The 12,336-nt window shown below is 44.8% G+C and overlaps 1 protein-coding gene across 1 annotated transcript in view; it reads left to right on the top strand.

Annotated features, from left to right (window-relative positions):
- The first annotated feature begins 2,188 nt into the window (after window positions 1–2,188).
- galr1b (galanin receptor 1b) overlaps window positions 2,189–12,336 on the top strand; it is a 43,719-nt gene continuing 33,571 nt past the window's right edge. The window contains exons 1-2 of the mRNA XM_043707031.2: window positions 2,189–7,177; window positions 8,347–8,409. Of these exons, the coding sequence (XP_043562966.2) occupies window positions 6,518–7,177; window positions 8,347–8,409 (723 nt within the window). The 5' untranslated portion in view covers window positions 2,189–6,517. The remainder of the gene's footprint in view (window positions 7,178–8,346; window positions 8,410–12,336) is intronic.

A 12,336-nucleotide genomic window follows, 5' to 3' on the forward strand; every position in this document is an offset into this window, starting at 1 on the left:
CTTTACAATATGTCCAAAAGTGAGGTGGTTCCATCTGAAGGCAAGAACAAAGGGAATTATGAAAGTATGTAAGGAGGATTGGCTCAATACATGAAATGATATGGTGGTACATCGGCAATGGATAGTCTTTAAAGAATGGTTATCACATAGCTCATAGCAACTGTGCATTCCTTGAGACGCGAAAACTCTAAAATGTCAGTCAATTGCTAATAAGGGAAGATAGGGATTGCACAATTTTAAAAGAAAAGACCTACAATGTTACCAGGAATAATGATAAACCTGAGGCTTAGGAATGTTTTACAACACAGGAAAGGAAGACCAAGAAACAGAGAATGGAATATGAATGTCAACTAGCAAAATAAAAAGCATAAAAACAGACAATAAAATCTTCTATAGTTAGGTGAATAGGAAACATTTGGCTAAGACAGATGTAGGTCCATTACAGACAGGTGAGTTTAGATATTTCCTAATCAACCTGGTCAGGACTTGAACCTGGGTCTCCTGGTCAAAAATAAGAACACTACCACTATGCCCATCAAGAGATTTTATAATGGAAAATAGAAATATAGTGAAGAAGCTAAACAATTACTTGTCTTCACTGAAAAATTAAAAGAACTCTCCCAGAACCAAAGGTCTAAGGAGTATAACGATTTGAAGGAAATCAATATTGTTTTTCAGGGCACTAAAGGCTAATCAGTCCCCCTGCCCTGATATTCTACAGCCTAGAGTTTTCAAAGATGTAACAGTGGAGATGGTGGATACATTGGTGATTGCCTTCCAAAATTTGATATATTAGAACGTAGTAAATTCCACTCACGATTTAAAAATGGAGGCGAAGACAGGGAACTACAGACCTGGTAGTCTCACAACAGTGGGGAAAGTGCCAAGGTTTATTAACTGTGATGTTTGACCAATATTGATAGTTGGTAAAGGACTTGGGTGGCCTCATCAGTCAGTCAGTGATGGTGAACATGCAAGTGCAACAGGCAATTAAGAAGCTGAAAAATGTGCTGCTGGAAAAGCGCAGCAGGTCAGGCAGCAGCATCCAAGGAGCAGGAGAATCGGGCATAAGCCTTTCTTCAGGAATGTCAACCACGTCTAAAGGGAAATTGCAGTCTATGAAGAAGGAGGCCATCGGGGTTATTCGGTATTGGAATTGGTCCTCCTGGGAGCAGATGCGGTGGAGGCGAAGGAATTGGGAATATGGGATGGCGTTTTTACAGGGGGCAGGGTGGGAGGAGGTGTAATCTAGGTAGTTGTGGGAGTCGGTCTGTGTAAATGTCCGTGTTGAATCGGTCGCCCGAGATAGAAATGGAGAGGTCTAGGAAGGGGAGGGAGGAGTCTGAGACGGTCCAGGTAAATTTGAGGTCGGGGTGGAAGGTGTTAGTAAAGTGAATGAACTGTTCAACCTCCTCGTGGGAGCACGAGGTAGTGCCAATACAGTCATCGTTGTAGCGAAGGAAAAGGTGGGGGGTGGTGCCAGTGTAGCTTATGCCCGAAACGTCGATTCTCCTGAACCTTGGATGCTGCCTGATCTGCTGTGCTTTTCCAGCAACACATTTTTCAGCTCTGATCTCCAGCATCTGCAGTCCTCACTTTCTCCAAGGCAATTAGGAAGGCAAAAGTGTTGGCCTAGTGGCCTTCATTGCAAGTGAATTTGAAGTTGAAAGTAGAGATGTGTTACTGCAATTATACAGGTGTGACTATACCTGGAGTGGGGAATGCAGTTTTGATCGCCATACCTAAGAAAGGATGTACTTGGCATGGAGAGGAGTGTCCTGGAAGTTGACTAGACTGATATCAAGAATGGCAGGTCTGTTTTGTGAGGAGAGATTGGTTTGACTAAGACTATATTCACTAGAGTTTAGAAAGGGGTCTGAAGGAATCTGAATCATCAATTGCTTATAGTGCAGATAGAGGCCATTTGGCCCATCAGGTTTGCACCAACGGCCCTCTGAAGACCACCTCCTTAAACCCCGCATTTACCATGGCCAATCTACCTAACTTGTACATCTTTGGACCGTGGAAGGAAAACGGAACACCTGGCAGAAACCCACACAGACACGGGGAGAACATGTAAACGTCATACAGAGTCTTCCATGGCTGGAATCAAACCTGGGTCCCTGATGCTGAGGGACAGCAGTGTTAACCACTGAGCCACCATAACACCCAAAAGTGTTTGCGTCAATTGAAATGTGTAAACTTCTAACAGGTCTGACAGAGGAGATGCAGGGAGGATGTTTCCCTTGGCTGGGGAGTCTAAACCAGGGATCACAGTCTCAGGATATGGGGAAGGCCATTTATGACTGAAATGAGGAAACATTTCTTCAGTCAAAGCGTCATGAACCTATAGAAATCTATATCACAGGTTGGGTAAAAGCCAAGTCATTGAATATTTTCAAGAAAGAGATACTTTTTATTTCTTTTTAAAGGCGCCATGGGGTATAGGAGGAAAGCAGGAATGTGGCATTAAGATAGAGGGTCAGCCATGATTATATTGAATTGAAGAGCAGGGTAGCCTCCCCCTGCTCCTAATTTCTATTAACTTAGTTTCATAACTTCTTTGGGTGAGATTGAAGCAGATATGGCTGTAATTTACTATGGTCTTCAGCACATCAACCTGGAATCCAAATGGGGTTTCCCAATGCAGGCTTGCTTGAAGACAGGCTGCTCGGTGATCTCAAAAAGTATGGTGCTGGAAAAGCACAGCCAGTCGGGCAACATCCGAAGAGCAGGAGAGTCGACATTTCGACGTTTCAACGTCCCGATGAAGAGGTTATGCTCAAAACACTTTTTGACTCTGATCTCCAGCATCTGCAGTCCTCTCTTTCTCCCTGTTCAGTGATCTCCTCAGTGCAGACCTCCTTATTGGCTGTCTGGCTCCTGATGCTGTGTGTCTAATTTGGGGGCCAGCAGCTCTGCAACCTCATACTCCCCAATAGGAGAGCCGGAGGTAGATCAGTGACCGTGAAGATACCTCAACACAGAGGTGCCTCTGCTGGGCTCTGTAGTATTTAACGTCACAAAATGCAATCTGGTCTGATTGGTGGAGAGAAGGGGAAGCCCCTCTTGTAACACTGATTGACTCCAGACAGCCAGAGACATTGAGCTGTTGGCTTCTGCACATGGCGAGCATCTACTCTGCCAATGACAAAGTGCTAGTGATGCTGCAAAATCACCCCTAAATAAGGCCTTGGATATGCCATTTTGTTGTGCACCCTCCAGAACGGGAATGCGTGAGGATGTTCCCTGGCCTGGCTCTTGCCTAGCTTCTCAGCACCAGCAGCCAACTCCTTGGTATGGGTTTGCATATGATAACCAGGCAGTTTCAGAGTTTATTCAGCATTGTATGCTGCCAATAGCTTAAGATAGCACTAGCTGCAATATAATAATTGGTATCTATTTACCAGTACTTTAGTTTCAGCTATGGTTGTTGCCTTCACACATGGAAGAGCATAGGTGGTCCTGGGGTTTGTCCAAATGTGAAATAGGATAATGTGAGACTGAGAACTTAAGGACTATCTGACTATCAGGTGGCCCTTCAGAATGGTGAACGTAAAGTGATACAAAACTGCGGGGGTGTGTTATTTGTTCCGTGCCTGTCAAACTACCCTTTGGGAAATGAATCATCCCAATTCCAGTAGCTTCTCATATCTCTGAGCAAGCAGGGATCTAACACCACATCAAAGACTGAGATGAACTAAATTAAAGAGCTGCCCACGTTTAGCAGTTAATTTCCTTGTGAATTGAGACTATTTGCAGATAATCTAGGCACATTGGGAATGTTGGTGTTTATAGTTAACATATTGGTTGATTGTAGAAATTTGTTTCATTGGGAATCTTAACCCTCTCTTGTGCAAGTGTACAGTTGGATTTCTATCCTGAATACATATTCTCAATCAGGATATAAAAAAACTTTAGGTACTTTGGTTTAATTATGAATTGCTGAAAAAGAATCTGTGTGTGCATTATCTTATTTGTTCATAAGATGTAGGTGATACTGGCAATGCCAGCACGGAGTGTACATTCTTAATTGATCTCGAGAATGTGGTGGTCAGTCGCCCTCTAGAACAGTCGCAATCCACGTGATGCAGATAAACCAATCAAGTTGCTGTGAGGGTACTTCCAGAGTTCTGATGCATCAACGGTGAAAGATCGGCAATACAGTTCCAAGTCAGGATGGTGTGAGAATTAAAGGGCGTCTGCTGGTCAAGTCCTTCCAGATGGTAGAGTTTGTAGGTTTGGAAGGTGCTGTTGAAAAAGCTTTGTGGGTTGCATAGTGCAATGAGTGTAGAGTACACACTGCTGCCACTATTCATCGGTGGTGGATACAGTAAATGTTTAAAGTAGGCAATGGAAAGTTGATTAAGCAGGCTGATTTGTCCACTTGATGTAGAACTTCATGATATTGCTAGAGTTCCACTCAACCAGGCAAGTGATGGGTATTCCATCACATTGTAAATTATTTCTGTTTTTAATATATATTAAAGCATAAAACATTCCAGACTTTATCTGGGTTCTTAATTTCCTTTCTGGCACATTCCCCAAAAATAATCTCTGTTTTGTTCTCCCCGGTAAAAACAAGAACTGCAGATGCTGGAAACCAGAGTCTAGGTTAAAGTGGTGCTGGAAAAGCACAGCAGCATCCGAGGACCAGGAAAATCGACGTTTCGGGCAAAAGTCCTTTATCAGGAATAGAGGCAGGGTGCTTGCAGGGTGAAGAGATAGATGAGAGGGGGGTGGGGTGGGGAGAAAGTAGCATAGAGTACAACAGGTGAACGGGGGTGGGGATGGTGGTGATAGGTCAGAGAGGAGGGTGGGGGAAGGTAGCAAAGAGTACAATGGGTGAATGGGGGTGGGGATGAAGGTGATAAGTCAGAGAGGAGAGTGGGGTGGATAGGTGGAAAGGAAGATAGGCAGAGAGGACAGGTCATGGGGACAGTGCTGAGCTGGAAGGTTGGAACTGGGGTGAGGTTGGGGAAGGGGAAATGAGGAAACTGGTGAAGTCCACATTGATGCCCTGGGGTTGATGTGTTCCAATGCGGAAGATGAGGCGTTCTTCCTCCAGGCGTCGGGTGGTGAGGGAGCGGCGGTGGAGGAGGCCCAGGACCTGCATGTCCTCAGCAGAATGGGAGGGGAAGTTGAAATGTTGGGCCACAGGGTGGTGTGGTTGATTGGTGCGGACGTCTCGGAGATGTTCCCTAAAGCGCTCTGCTAGGAGGCGTCCAGTCTCCCCAATGTAGAGGGGACCGCATCAGGAGCAGCGGATATAATAAATGATATTGGTGGATGTGCAGGTAAAACTTTGATGGATGTGGAAGTCTCCCTTGGGGCCTTGGATGGAGGTGAGGGGGGAGGTGTGGGCGCAGGTTTTGCAATTCTTGCGGTGGCAGGGGAGGGTGCCAGGACGAGTGGTTTTTGGGGGGCGTGGACCTGACCAGGTAGTCACGGAGGGAACAGTCTTTGCAGAATGCGGAAAGGGGTGGGGAGGGAAATGTATCCCTGGTGGTGGGGTCAGTTTGGAGGTGGCGGAAATGTCATCGGATGATGTGGTCTATGCAAAGGTTGGTAGGGTGGAAGGTGAGACTGGGGAGTTCTGTCCTTGTTACGGTTGGAGGGGTGGGGTCTGAGGGCGGAGGTGCAGGATGTGGACGAGTTGCGTTGGAGGGCATCTTTAACCACATGGGAAGGGAAATTGCACTCTCTAAAGAAGGACGCCATCTGGTGTGTTCTCCCTGCCTAGTGGATGGTGGAGAAGGTTTGGGGAGTAGAGGGGTGAGCTACTGGCTGCAGGATTCTTAGCCTCTCACTGGCTCTTGTAGCCACAGCATTCATATGGCTGTTGCAGCTCTCTTTCTGGTCAATGGTTTCCCCAGCCAGGATCTTGCTGCAATATGTGTGAGAATGGGGAGGAGTTAGGCGATGATAATGCAATTGAGTATCAACAGGAGATTTTTGTACTCCCCTGTCTGTTTGCACCTAGTACACTCAATGCGCAGTATGAGCCGGTTAGATGTTGCAAAGGATTGAATTCTAAGTCGTGGTCCCTGTTTGGAACAAGTCGACTAGATAGAAACACATCGAACTTCAAAAAAGTGGGACGAAAATATGAACATTTGGCGAATTTCAGTCCATGGATAAAATTTAATGCGTTCATGTTTTAAATACCGAATGTGTGAAGAACCACACTCCGAGTTGAGTATGACTGTTGCCACATTCGGATTGTGTTTTGAGGCAGGAATTGCGAGCAGTGCGTCTTTAAGAAGCTGATATCTGAGCGATTCCCGTGGAGATGCTGGGCAGATACAGTAAAAGCGCCCTTTGCTTTACCGTGTGCTGCGATCAGATGTGACTGACGCCCAGTCAGTGAAGGGGGAGGGAGGGTTAAGGGGAAAAAGGAACTCTTTGATTTTTTTTTCCCTGAGATCAGCTCCAACCTGGACCGTGGCTCCATCCAGCAGCGTCTCCTCACGGAAGCAGCGACAAGGGTCAGACCGACAGAGAGAGAGAGAGAGAGATGGACCTGGACAGTTTGGAGGCCAGTAACGAGAGTGTGTCCCGGGTGAACCAGAGCCTAATCGGGGTGGCTGGAGGACCAGAGGTGGTGATCGTGCCGGTCGCCTTCAGTTTAATCTTCGTCCTGGGCATGGTGGGCAACAGCCTGGTGATCGTGGTGCTGGGGCGGACCAAATCCAGGAGGTCTCGGAGCACGACCAACACCTTCATCCTGAACCTCAGTGTGGCTGACCTGTCCTTCCTGCTGTGCTGTGTGCCTTTCCAAGCCACCATCTACTCCCTGCCCGAGTGGGTCTTCGGCGCTTTCCTCTGTAAGTCGGTGCACTACTCCTTCACGGTCTCCATGCTGGTCAGCATCTTCACGCTGGTCACCATGTCGGTGGACCGCTACATCGCGGTGGTACACGCCAAGCGGCCGCCGGCCATCCGCAACAGGAGGAACGCCTCTCTGGCGGTGGCGGGGATCTGGCTGCTGTCCTTATTCAGCGCCGTCCCGGTCGCTCAGCACCAGAGCCTGGTCACTGGCTACCACCGCGCCCCCAACTGCTCCTTCTGCTGGGAAGTTTGGCACGACCGCACCCTCAAGCAGCTCTACAAGGTCACCATCCTGGTCATCGGCTACTTGCTGCCCTTGCTGCTCATCTGCTGCTGCTACGCCAAGGTAACGGGGGAGAAGGTCAATAAATGAGAGCGGGCTCGCAGTGATTGTTGCGGGTTGAAGTCCACAAGCAGCTTGATCCCCCCGAGAAGCCAGTGTAGAAACCGAACTCGGGGAGTTGAGGGAACCGCATCAGGGGGCAGAATACAGGAGGCGGCAGGTTCACTTTTACAGTCGGTGCAAACGCGGAGTTTGTTAATTATGGTCTCTCTGTGAAACTATTTTCGTTCAGCAGGTGACTTTCCTGACAGCCTGTGAACTCCTGACAAGATTCCAAAGTGTAAGGGCTTATAAAATGTGGGCACGGCTTGCATTGTATTTTTTTTAAGGCTCCTTACAATCTTGAGAGCCGACAGGCGTGTGGCTGCAGCTTGCTTGTTGGGAAGGTCTCCTTCCCAAGCTGGAACTGCTGAGGACCTCCTAACAGATGGCTCAGTGTCCATCAACTGGTCTGCAAAATTTCACCAGCAAGCATAACAGTAAGGAACACAGGTTTAAGGTGAGAGGGGAAAGATTTAAAAGGGACCTAAGGGGCAACTTTTTCAAGTAGAGGGTGGTGTGTGTGTGTGGAATGAGCTGCAGGAGGTGATGGAGACTGGTACAATTGCAACATTTAAAAGGCCTCTGAATGGGTCTATGAACAGGAAGGGTTTCGAGGGATATGGGCCAAATGTTGGCAAACAGGACTAAATTAATTTAGTTTTGCCTGGAGCATCGGAGGGTGAGGGGTGACCTTCTAGAGGTTAATAAAGTCATGAGGGGTAATGGATAGGGTAAGTAGACAAGGTCTTTTCCCTGGGGTGGGGGAGTCCAGAACTAGAGGGTGAGAGAGGAAAAATTTAAAAAGGAACTAAGGGGCAACATTTTCACGCAGAGGGTGGTGTGTTTATGGAATGAGCTGTCAGAGGAAGTGGTGGTTGCTGGTACAATTACAACATTTAAAAGGCATCTGGATGGATATATGAATAGGAAATGTTTAGGGGGATACGGGCCAAAAGCTGGCAAATGGGACGAGATTAGCTTAGGATATCTGGTCAGCATGGATGAGTCGGACCGAACGATCTTATTCCATGTTCTATGATTCTATGACTCTGTGTGTGGTTTGAAAAATGCAACATACTTCACCTTCCTTCACATCACTGCAGTCTCATGGTCTTTTGCCTTTCCTTTAGGTTCTGTTTCACCTCCACAAGAAAGTGAAGAACATGTCAAAGAAATCAAAGCGATCCAAGAAGGTAAGAATGCCACACAAATCCACTTTCTGAAACCCTTCCATCCCTAGCAGTCTCCCCAAGTATTTCACTAACCCCTCTTTTAAAAATCCCACTGACATTTGCCTGCAGTTGGGAGTTTTCCATATATTCGCCAGCAATCTGCAACAAATCTTATGGTCAACAAACAAGATGGCAATATGGAAACAAGTGACCAATGGGTTAAAATCCTGCAACATTCCCCAAAACAGCATTACCTTTCCAATGTGGAATGTAATGGTTCAAGAAGATGGTTTACCTTCACCGTCTCAAGGACAATTAGAGATGGAGAAAGAATGTTGTTTTGCCAGCAGTACCCATATCCTATGAATTAATGAACAAAGGATCAGGTTTCATGTTCACTGATACATAAGTGAAAATCTATCCCAAGAGCTGCCATTCAACCCATAATTATGTTTTAATTCATTACTGGGATGTGGGTGTCACTGGCTTGACCAGTGTTTATTCCCCATTTCTTGTTGCCCTTGAGAAGGTGATAGTGAGCTGCTTTCTTGAACTGCTGCATAGTCCATGAGCAAAAGGTAAACCACAATGCTTTTAGGGAGGGAGTTCCAGGATTTTGATGCAGTGACACTGAAGGAATTCTAATTTATTTCCAGGATAGGATGGTAAATGGTTTGAAGGGGAAGTTGCAGGTGGCGGCATTCTCCTGCCTTTGACCTTTTAGATGTTTGTGGTTGTGAGCTTCTATCTAAGGAGCAGTTGTTGTAGTGTAATGTGTAGATGGTACACATTGCTGCTACTGAGTGTCAGTGGTGGAGGGAGTGCATGCTTGTGGATGTGGTGCTAATCAAAGGAGCTGCTTTGTCCTGGATGGTGTCAAACTTACTGAGTGTTACTGGAGCTGCAAGTGAGGAGCTTTAGTACCAACGTTATAAGCTTGATATAAACAATTCTCCTTTAAATGTTGCAAAATATCACACTTTTCTCCTTAATTTCTCTGCAAATATTTATCCAACTGGTATCTCAAGCCTTTTGTCAAAGTAAGAAAGGATAGAACTTGAGTACTATATACAATGTAATTAATAGTTGAGCAATAAATTCCGGCTTACCCAGCAATATAATGAATGAATAAAAATGAGTGAAACTAAAGATACTCAAAGAAATAAATTATATTACAATGGAAAGAACATGAAAGAAGGAGTAGAAATAAAGATTGTGTTCTGTTGGCAATGGCTGAGCAGTGTTTGCTCAATTATAGCAATTAAAATACACACCTTAATGTTCCACCCTTTATAAGTAAGCACACTTGCTCACAATGGAGACTTATTGGAATTAAGTATATTAAGACATGAATATGCTTGCAAAATGTGTGTGGAATTAACAAATTAATTTCACAAACATTGAAAACTTCAATTCCAGTTCTGTAATGTGTATCTAAATGCTGCTTACAATTTATGATTTTAGAGAAGATTTGTAGCTCAGGCTGTGGATCAGGTTGTAAGTTTGCTCGCTGAGCTGGTAGATTTGTTCTCAGACATTTCGTCACCATGCTAGGTAACATCATCAGTGAGCCTCCGGTGAAGTGCTGATGTTCTGTCCCACTTTCTATTTATGTGTCTTGGTCTGTTGTGGTGGGTGATATCATTTCTGGTTCTTTTTCTCAGAGGTTGGTAAATGGGGTCCAAATCAATATGTTTGCTAATGGAGTTCTGGTTTGGATGCCAGGCCTCTCGGAATTCCCATGTGTGTCTTTGTTTAGCCTGTCCCTGAATGGATGTATTCTGTCCATGCACACAGCCGAAGAAGGACACCAGGTCAACTGGGCAAACACATCCATCCTGGGACAGGCTAAACAAGGACACGAATGGGAATTTCTAGAAGCTTGGCATTCAAACCGAAACTTCATTAACAAATATATCGATTTGGACCCCATTTACCAACCTCTCAGAAAAAGAACCAGAAATGATATCACCCACCACAGCAAACCAAGACCCATACCTAGCAAGTGGGACAGAACACCAGCATTACACCGAAGGCTCACTAGTGATGCTACCTAGCATTGTAACGATATGCCTGAGAACAAATCTACCAGCTCAGCGAGCAAACTTACAAATCTGCTTCCAATTTTTTTCATTTACTTCCTAGTTATTAGGGTGACATAGTGGGTCAGTGGTTATCACTGCTGCCTCACAGAGCCAGGGATCCAGGTTCGATTCCTCCCTAGGGTGACTGCCTGTGTGGAGTTTGCACATTCTCCCTGTGTCTGCGTGGATTTTCTCTAGGTCCTCTGGTTTCCTCCCACAGTCCAAAGATATGCAGGTTAGTGTTCAGGAATGTGCACGCCAGCTGGGTTAATCATGGGAATTGCAGGGTTACAGGGATAGGATAGGATCTGGTCGGAATGCTATTCAGAGGGTCAGTGTGGACTGGATGGATCAGATGGCTTGCTTCCCCATTTGTAGGGATTTCGTGATTCTCTATGATTCCTGAAATCCAAATAATTGGAATCACTTCACACCTGGAATTGCTATCCACAGGGAAGATTTCTATAGATTGGTTTTACTGAAATATTTTTGCTTGTGAATTGATCTGACCAAGTTCCCTTTCAAGCAATTTCAGCAAATTTTTGTTAACTGAAGGCAATTTAATAGAACTTTGCACAACATTTGTAAACCCAGTATAATACATTTCAGAGTTGGACCGTGTCAGTGATGAATAATGATATGAAGTTGTTATGATCTCTATAAAAGATTGTTTATGGAATCATAATAGCGGTGAAGACTGGTATGTCGCAATTGTGATAAAACTCCCATATAAATATAATGATTCACTTAGGTATCAGTAGTAAATTAAAAATCACACAACACCAGATTATAGTCCAACAGGTTTATTTGGAAGCACTAGCTTTCGAAGTGCTGCCTGTCCATCAGGTAAGGACAACCACCTGATGAAGAATCTGTACTTCAAAAGCTAGTGCTTCCAAATAAACCTGTTGGACTATAACCTGGTGTCGTGTGATTTTTTTACTTTGTACACCCCAATCCAACACCGGCATCTCCAAATCATGCTGATCAGTAGGAGTGTGCTTATTATAGCATTAATCTTATGCAATTAACAAAAATGGTGTTTCTTTTCTTAAAGTTTATTCCATAAGGGCAATCTTACACATCTAAACAGGAAAGCAGTCATATATTTACCTTTACATAGTCGTTAAAAAGATAAGAACATAAAATATTCTGCTATTCAATACAATCATGACTGATCTTTGGCCTTAAACTCACTTTCCTATGTACTCCCTTTATTTGCTTGACAGACAAAATGGTCTGTCTACTTCAATCTATGATAATGTATCCATAACACACTGAAGTGGAGAATTCCAAAGGTTCACGACCCTTTGGAACAATTTCTCCTAATTTCCATCCTAAGTGATTGTCCTCTTCTCTGGAGGCTGTATTCCTGTTACCTATATTCCCCAATCGGGGAAGCAACTTCTCTGTGTCAACCCTGTTAATTTCCTTCAGGATCTTGTGTGCTTCAATGAGGTTATGGACACAGTCTCTCATTAAAGGCTAACATCTTCATCATAGAAGCAAATTAAATGAATGTTCACTATGCCAATTGCAACCCTTAAACATGGAGAGCAAAATTCTAGATGGTACACAGTGTAATTTCACCAAAGCCTGCTACAATTGCAGCAAGTCTTACTTATTCCTTTCTCCCAATTTCCATGCAACAAGACCAACATGCTATTTGCCTTCCTATTTGCATGCTGTCCCTATTTGTTAACTTGATATGTTCCTTGTACGAGTATACCCAAGGCTACATCCAAACTTCTCAAAACAACCAACATTTACAAGTTTCAAACCTTTCGCAAATATTTACAGGGAAAAAGTGGAGCATGCAACTGTTTGGATAGTTCTTTCATCAGACTGGCACAATCAGAATGGA

This window comes from Chiloscyllium plagiosum, unplaced genomic scaffold (genome assembly GCF_037043375.1).
Source record: "Chiloscyllium plagiosum isolate Xiang-an unplaced genomic scaffold, Cpla_swu_hap1 HiC_scaffold_17, whole genome shotgun sequence".
NCBI classification, from domain to species: Eukaryota; Metazoa; Chordata; class Chondrichthyes; order Orectolobiformes; family Hemiscylliidae; genus Chiloscyllium; species Chiloscyllium plagiosum.